Source organism: Papaver somniferum, chromosome 1, assembly GCF_003573695.1.
Source record: "Papaver somniferum cultivar HN1 chromosome 1, ASM357369v1, whole genome shotgun sequence".
Classification (NCBI taxonomy): domain Eukaryota; kingdom Viridiplantae; phylum Streptophyta; class Magnoliopsida; order Ranunculales; family Papaveraceae; genus Papaver; species Papaver somniferum.
The window spans coordinates 46,444,051-46,452,902 of record NC_039358.1 but is presented as its reverse complement, the minus strand read 5'-3'; the positions used below and the strand labels follow the sequence as shown (position 1 = coordinate 46,452,902).

Sequence of the window (8,852 nt, the reverse complement as noted above, 5' to 3'; positions counted from 1 at the left end):
ACAATATCTAAGCCCCACTTTCCAAAAGGCCACAAGTTGAAGATGACAATGGTGCTCCAGGTGCATGTATTTTCTTTCCATGCCGCTGACAATCTTCGCAACGTCTTGATATTTGTTTTGCATCTTCATGCATATATGGCCAGTAATAACCTTGCATTTTTGCTCTATGTGCCAAAGATCTTCCTCCACTATGATTGCCAGCATCCCCACTATGTAACATTTTTAGCACCTTTTCTCCTTCCTCTCGTGTCAAACATCTGAGTGATGGTCCATTAAAGGATTTTCGGTATAGCAACCCATCTCTTAATTCATAATTCGTTGCACGGCTTTTTAACTTGTGTGTTTCCAATCTATTTCTTGGTGTTTCTCCTTTCGCCAAATATGCATGAAGTTCCATTCTCCAGTCTGCGATATTGTTCATTTGTTCTTCTTCTTCATTGTCTATTATCATCACGTCCACGTCTTCTTCTTCTTTATTGATTGATGGTGACAGAAGTGTTTGTATTTTTATGCATCTCGCAGTTGGATCTGTCATCATGCTTGAGATGAAAGCAAAAGCGTCTGCGAGTCTGTTATCCTTTCTTGAAATGTGCCTCCATTTATTTTTGGGATTTTCGCTGACAATTCTTCAACCAGCTTCTTGTATTTCTTCAAGGATGGTTCATTTGTAGTATACTCTCCCTTTATTTGGCGAATAACTAGCTGCGAATCACTAGTGATCCTGGCATTTTCTAGTTTCATTTCTATTGCGAATTTTAAGGCATGTATCACAGCTTCATATTCTGTTTCATTATTAGTGGATGCAAAATTCCAATCTGAATGAAAAAGCCATTTTTATTCCTTTGGCGAAATTAAAACAATTCCAACTCCATTTCCTTCTCCATTTGATGATCCATCTACCAATATCTCCCATCTATTTGGTTCTGTTAATAAATCTTTTGGATCTCCATGTTCTTCTTCTACATCCATCATTTCTATCATCTTCATCTTACTGCTTCATCTTCTTCTAAAGGAAATTCTGCCAAGAAATCTGCAACAACTTGTGATTTTGGTGAAGACAAAATTTCATATTTAATATCAAAGTGGCCTACTTGTGCATTCCATCTCTCCACTCTTCCTGATCTTTTAGAATTCTTCATCACTGATTCAATTGGTACTTTTGTTAATACCTTTATCTTGTGTGCTTGAAAGTATATGCGGAGCTTAAATGATGCATAAACTAATGCTAAGATTAACTTTTCAATCTTTGAGTAATTCTTCTCAGCAGTATTAAAAGTTTTGCTAATGTAATAAATGGGTTTCTCCACTCCTGCGTCTACTCGCAATAACACAACACTTAATGCATGCGACGTCGTCGCAAGATAGATCAATAATTCTTCTCCTGATTCTGCTTTTGTAAAATAGTTGTATTCATAAGATGTTCTTTGATTCCTTGAAAAGCTTTTTCACATTCATCAGTCCATTTAAATTTCGCACCCTTCTTGAGTATATCGAAAAAATATTTGCATTTGTCTGATGATCGCGAAATGAATCTCCCCAGCGAAGCTAGAAGCCCATTCAACTTCTGTACATCTTTTATTGTTGCTGGTGTTGGCATGTCACGAACTGCTTGCACTTTTTCTGGATCAACCTGTATTCCTTCTTTGATACAATGTAGCCTAAAAATTTTCCCGATGCAACTCCAATAGTACACTTCTCAGGATTCAATTTAATGTTATACTGCCGCATTTGTTCAAAAATCTCCCTCAGGTCTTGTACATGGTCTTTAGCTTCTTTACTCTTTACTAACATGTCATCCACGTATACTTCTAATGTTTTGTGTATCCATTTTGCGAACACCTTCTCTACCATTCTTTGGTATGTCGCTCCCGTTTCGCAAACCAAATGGCATTTTCGTGTAACAATATAAACCTCTAGGGGCAAAGAAAGCAGTATGTTCTTGATCTTCTTCAGCGAGAGGGATTTGGTTATACCCTTTGTACCATCTAAAGATGATACCCTATCATTTCCCGCTGCGGATTCCACCATTTGAGGAATATCTGGTAACGGAAAACTATCTTTGGGGCAAGCTTTGTTTAAATCAGTGAAATCTATGCAAATCCTGATTCCTTTGTTTTTCTTTGGGACAATGACCATATTCGCTATCCATTCTGGGTATTTAGCTTCTCTTATGATTCCCGCCTCAAGCATTTTCTGTATTCTTCTTCTATTTGGGAATGGTAAGTTGTTGCAATTTTTCTTATTCTCTGTTTAAATGGTCTCACATTTTTGTTAATCTCCAACTTGTGGCATGCAATTGATGGATCTATTCCCGGTATCTCATCCATGCTTCCTGCGAAAACATCTTTATATTCTCGCAACAAGTTAACAGTTCTTTCTTCTTCTTCCATATCCATTTTGGTTCCAATTCTCAATATTAGAGGTTCTTCTATAGTCCCAACGTTTATTTCTTTTGTTGGTTCTGCGGCAGTGTAACTGGGTTTAGGTTCTCCCATTGGTGTTGGTTCTTTTATTTTTTCATAGGTCCTTCTCCTTCTTCCGAAATTTCGCTGGGTATTTTTGCCTTCTTTTGCCCTTATCATATATACTCTAAAATTCTTCTTTCTTTGTCCTTTGCCAACTTTCTGCGAAATTGTTTCTTTTTTGCTTGTCCTTCATAATGCTTTACTTCAATTTGATGACATAATTTCGCATTGTCAACATCTCCTCTGATTTCACCTATTCCATTTGGTGGGGAATTTAATACATTGATGCAACGTTGATACCACAGCTTTTATCGCATGTATCCATGGTCTTCCTAATAACATATTATATGGCGATTCCATATCCACCACGCACAACGTTACATGTGTTTCGATTTCTCCAAGTGGAATTCGTACCACTATCTCTCCTTTAGGTTTTGTTGTGGATTTTCCAAAGCCGTGAACAAAATATGTTGAACTGGACATTTCTTCATCTTTAAATCCCATTCCCCGGAATGCGTGATAAAATATTATATCCACTGAACTTCCTGTATCGATTAAAGTTCTGTTCAATATCCATTCTCCTGTGGATTTTGTCGTTGTCTCTCTTTTTCGCTAATAGGCACTGTGAACCAATGGAGATGTGTGGTTCAAATTTTCTTTTGGTATTTCTGCCGCCATGAATGTAATTTTTTGCTTTTCCCAATCTTTCAAGGGTGATGTCTTTTCTACCGCCATAACTTTCCTTCCTTCAAAATTTCGTTTATGTATTCTTCCTTTGATGTTTTCATGGAATTCATTAATCATCGTTTTTGTTATCATATTACACTCCAATCTTTGTCATTCATTAATTCTATTCATCTTTCTTCTAACGATTCACTGATTTATTTAATCACTTTCTTGATTTGAATATCTCAACAACAATCTTCAACTTTCGATCTTCAGTCCCTGTTTCTAGCGCCATTATGTAGTTGCAGGAATCCTACACTACACCCTCATATGATTTCATTTAATCAACTCATTTTTAGGTTTACACTCTTAATTTTATTGATAATCTTGAATTCTTACAAGAAAAGATAAAGAAATCAAGAATGATCTCTGCTAGAACTTTCTCTCTCCTATTTACTTGTTTCTTACTCAAAAAAGATCTCTCCGCTTCTTTACAACTCGAACGACTATTTATAAAGAAATACATAATGGATGACAGCTAATCTGTCCTTTATTTTTGGGTATGGTTTGCGACATTCTCGCAACCTTACAAATGTTAATTTCGCAAACTCTCTAATTTTCGCAGAACTATCATATCTTTCTCATGATCTTTGTTGACGTCATTTATTTTATCATTCCTGAAATTGTTCTGCGACGCTATTATGCTGTGTCATTGATAATTTCGCTGAAACGTTGTCATTGCGAGATTCTGATCCTACAACTAGTTAGAAAATCTGTGATAGAACATGGTATAAACCCAGTAATACATACCAGCCATGTTTACCCTGACAAACGGCTGGATCTTCCAAAAATTCTAACTGATTTATACTAGGATTCAAAATCGAGTGGGTCTAGTGTCTCCATTTGTCTATGTGCTTCTGGAATTGAGATTTACTATTTGTCCCTGATTTACTGATCAACTGAAAAGTTGAGTATTAGATAGCAATTGAGAGCTACTATTGGTAATTTGCCCTTTTTTTTTTCTTTTTTTTTTTTTTTTTTTTTATGTTTACTTGTATCTGAATTCGTTGAATTTTTTTCTTTTTTTTTGTTAAATAAAATCTCATCCTTATTTGGCTAAAAGAACAAATAACAAACTAGTTTTTCGAAGCCTAAAGTTTCTCCCCAACTTTAACTTGGTCAGACTTCACCTCTTCAAAACTTTGTTTTGTATCATGAGGGATAGTAGGAACCGCGTATTTAGTGCAGTGGTCTAGTCTCATGTCCCTCCAATAGGCAAGAGGTCGGGTCAATCTCCATTTTAGAAGTGTGTCACAAAATTGGTTAAAAAGACCAAAATCAATAATTCCTGGATGAAATGGACAGTTAGATTTTGATACTGTTTAAATGGACAAAAATGTAAAAATAGGCAGGATGTAACCAGTTTCATCGTGTCCATTTTCAAATATTTTTTCTTATTTTTAATTTACACAGGATGTATCAAGTTTCATCCTTACTATTTTTTGAATTTAAGCTAGGATGAAACCAGTTTCATCCTTACTATCTTTTTTGGCCATTTCACCCAAACTATTTTTTACTCGTCCATTTGAACCGTGATTTAAAAATATTTGGACAAATGACTCATTTTCCGTAAGTGTGTTGTGAGTTAGTAGGTTGGTCATTGACTCGTTGGCATCGGAGCCAGGCCCATTCAACAAAAAAAAAAAAAAAAAGGGAAAATGTTTTGGTGCATGTTTGAAAACAATGTTACAGTTCCTCTAAGTAATTTCTATGTTTTTCACTACAAAAAAACACAAGCACAATACATGTGGTTAAATTTTACTAAATTTAACTTCAATTTCATGCTTAAATTTTACTTATTTTTAGCTTCAATTTCTTACAACCAACAGTATAAGACATAAAATTGGCAACCACAAAAAACTCGTATTTTGTGAAAGAAACGTAGAGGAAGAGTCCGGCCTGAAAGATAAAAAAGAAAGAAAGAAACTAAATAAATGTGGTATTTTAATTTATTGCTGCGAGAAGCAATCCTACTTACGAATACAAAAATTAAAGAAAACAAATCACTTAGGTATTGGTGACAACGTTTTCAACTACTTATTTTCCTCGCGATTATCAAATTCCATTCATATGAATTTCAACCGGAAATGATAGGTTAGGTTGACCGAGGAATATTCCGTAATAAAACTAACGGCTAGAAAAAATATGTAGTGGCCCATCATCCCTTGGCATTCAATCCACGATTTGGATAATTGGCCAAAAAAGGGTTCACGGGGTTTCTCTAGGGAGTTTTCTCGGTAGCTGTATCATTCCCCGACTTCAATTCAAAAGTGATTAAAATATCTACAGTGGAATGTGGGCATGTATAGATGAGAAAGCCGTGTATCCCTAATGTAATTTTTCACTGGAAGTTAAATATGATTCAAGGTACCTAATCCACTGCACTGGATATTCAACAGATGTACTTATTATCCAAGACCAAGCTTAATTAAAATAATGTAATTGATTTGCATGATTACCGTGATGAGGCGTAAATACACTTTCCGTAACCTGAAATCAAAAAGATCCATATAGAAATTTGATCAACACAAAACTTAAAAATTAAACATGAGGAACTATATAAAAGAAGGTTTCACTCCCTTTTGATGCCATTTTCATTAATAGGATCTTAACAGTAACAGATCTGAAGTTAAAAAATTTCGGGATATGTTCATCTTTTATATACCTACATAAGCCGAGCGAATCTCGTCGGATTTGAGTGTTTTGCTCACCTATATCACAAATGCATTCACTAAAAGGTGTTATAATCAAAGCTTTTACCACGTAAAGCTGTTGGATTAACTCAACATAGAAGTCACTAACAAGTTGGTTAGGACAAGATTAGGAAATTGATGTAATCCTAAGGGAATTAGAAGTCATCTAGTTCTAAGAAAAGGAAAGACATGTAATAAGGTAATAGGACTAGGAAAAGGAATTCATAGTTCTATATATATGATCACCAAAGTTGTGGTTTGATCATATGAGCAAGATTAGAGCTTGTGTTTAGTTTTGAGAGATTTTCTAAACATCAATAAAGAGAGTTATCTTTATATAAGCTAAGTTTCATCTTGCAGTTGACATTAAAAGGTTTATAGGAATCAAACTAAAGGGCCAAAACTAATTAATCGTAATAAGTAAAGACTATTAAAATCTGAAAGAACAAGATAGGCAGGAATTACTTGGATTGTTTTTAGTAAGAGTAGCTGTTCCACCAAAAGTGCAAGCAACATCATTATTCCCATTCACTTGGTAATAGCTGTTGAATGCATAAGAAGCATGAGAGAGTAGAGTATCTGGTTTAAAACAAGGCCCATCGGATCGAATAGGACTACAGTCAGTTGATCCCAATCCACAGGCCCAGTCCAGTGCTATTTGCAAATCAACCTGTGACACCCCTGGCTTAGCAATGCACCATGTCGTACCATCCAAAAACGTCGTGTTGCCCTCTGGTGGCGAGAAGGTTGTGACCGGAATCGCAAAATCTGCCGCCTCAGCTGTAGAAACTGCATATGCATTTAGCAGAGAAGCAGAACCGATGATCAAACTCTAGCAAATAAGTACTTTTGGAAACAAAGATGAATGAATTAGGTTGGTTAATGAGAAAGCAGTATAACTTACGCAGTATATATAACTCAAATGGAACAAGAAAACATACCAAGAAGATGAACCATGAACATGATCAACAGCAGCAACGTACTAGTACTCTTCAAATTCTGTGATCTTCTTTCCATGTCTGATGGTAACTGTTTCTTTCTCTTGCTCTGCCTAAGAACTTGAGTGATGGAAAGAATGAATTATATGCACTTGGTAGTAGCTAAAATCTGTTGAAGTGATCTCATTTAATCAACTGAGATGCCACTTTTAGTAACTAGTGTACCAGGTGAGTAGGCCTGAAGTATAGAATAACTTTATATTGATGGCTTCTGTCTAAAGCCATTCTCCTCACTGACTAGATATATCTTTACTAGCTGAACTTACATAAATATACCTGCTGAAGTTGTCTAGTCATTGAAGCAGAAATTTGTTAGAGTCTGTGGACTATTGATATGCTTGATGATGAAACTTTTGGTTACTTTTTGGCTATCTAGACTAGAATAGAACAGAAAAATCTATAAAGTTGTTCCGTTGTGTGAGAATAAGGTAAGGTATCTTCATTCGTCGGAACTTTTGGTTATTTTTAAATCACGGTTCAAATGGACGAGTAAAAAATAGTTTGGATGAAATGGCCAAAAAAAAAGATAATAATCCTAGCTTAAATTTAAAAAATAGCAAGGATGAAACTGGATACATCCTGTGTAAATTAAAAATAAGAAAAAATATTTGAAAATGGGCACGATAAAACTGGTTACATCCTGCCTATTTTTACACTTTTGTCCATTTAAACAGTATCAAAATCTAACTGTCCATTTCACCCAGAAATTGTTGATTTTGGTCTTTTTAACCAATTTTGTGTGTTTTTTTGTGAATGCAGATGGATTGGGAAAATTTGATTATGTCATAACGGAAAATGAGCTGTGTGTACATAATGGGGGTTGTGTCACGACATGTTATCAGCAAAAGTATGGTTATGGACAAGGTTATTGTGTTGTTGACAGTATTGGATATAATGGCCATTGCTGCTGCCATGTTCATCGTAAATAACGAAGGCGTCACTAGTTCATAGCTGTTTGGTAACCATTATTTTAATGGATTATCAGCCCATAATCCATTATGCAGATTATAATGGATTCTATATGCGTTTGGTAACAATTATAATAATTGTTTATTTTAATCATAATTGAAAAAATCCATTATTTCCATAAACAGGAAAAAGTTGTTTTGAAAATTTATTATAATCAATTATTTTTTCTAAGAAACTCAAATTGAATTTTATCTTCTTATTTTCTCTAAACTATCAAAAGAGAGACAAAAAAAACAACATAGGACTAGAAAAATATAGTAGATCATTGTTCTTTCTTCTCCTTTTCGAGATCATCATTCTAAGATAATCAATTATTTGAAAAAAAGTGTTTGGAAAAATTTATTTTGAAAATGATTATATCAAAATCATTTATCAATTTATGATTATTTATAATCATAAATAGATAATCATAAATTTTACCAACAAAGGGTTGTTTTATAACCATTATTTTAATGGATTATTAGTCCATAATCCATTATGCAGATTATAATGGATTCTATATGTGTTTGGTAACCATTATAATAATTGATTATTTAATTATAATTGAAAAAATCCATTATTTCCATAAGCAAAAAAAAAGTTGTTTTTGGAAATTTATTATAATCAATTATTTTTTTCCATCAAACTCAAATTAAATTTTTTCTTCTTATTTTCTCTAAGCCATCAAGATAGAGACGAAAAACACATAAGACCAAAAAAAAAAAAATCCTAAATCATTGTACTTTTTTCTCTTTTTTGACATCATCATTATAAGATAATCAATTATTTGAAAAAAATGGTTGGAAAAATGTATTTTGAAAATGACTACATCAAAATTATTTATCAATTTATTTACCAAACAAGGCCTATATGTGGCCCATAAAGACTTAGTTGGATTATTGACCTTTATCAACAAATTATTACTCATTTTGAATACTATGTATTTTTATATTATGTTGCAAAAAACATGAACTAACATATTATCCGACCAAGGCCGTTTTGTCACGTGCCCCTCCTCATTT

At 33.9% G+C, this 8,852-nt stretch overlaps 1 protein-coding gene across 1 annotated transcript; it reads right to left on the bottom strand.

Annotated features, from left to right (window-relative positions):
• Nucleotides 1-4,869: 4,869 nt before the first annotated feature.
• Nucleotides 4,870-6,988, bottom strand: LOC113328441 (major pollen allergen Ole e 10-like). Its single transcript, XM_026575559.1, has 4 exons — nt 6,826-6,988; nt 6,350-6,673; nt 5,651-5,681; nt 4,870-5,090 (listed from the first exon to the last, which is right to left on the bottom strand). The coding sequence occupies exons 1-4, from the start codon at nt 6,899-6,901 to the stop codon at nt 5,000-5,002; spliced, it is 522 nt and encodes a 173-aa protein (XP_026431344.1). The 5' UTR covers nt 6,902-6,988; the 3' UTR covers nt 4,870-4,999.
• Between the last annotated feature and the right edge of the window lie 1,864 nt (nt 6,989-8,852).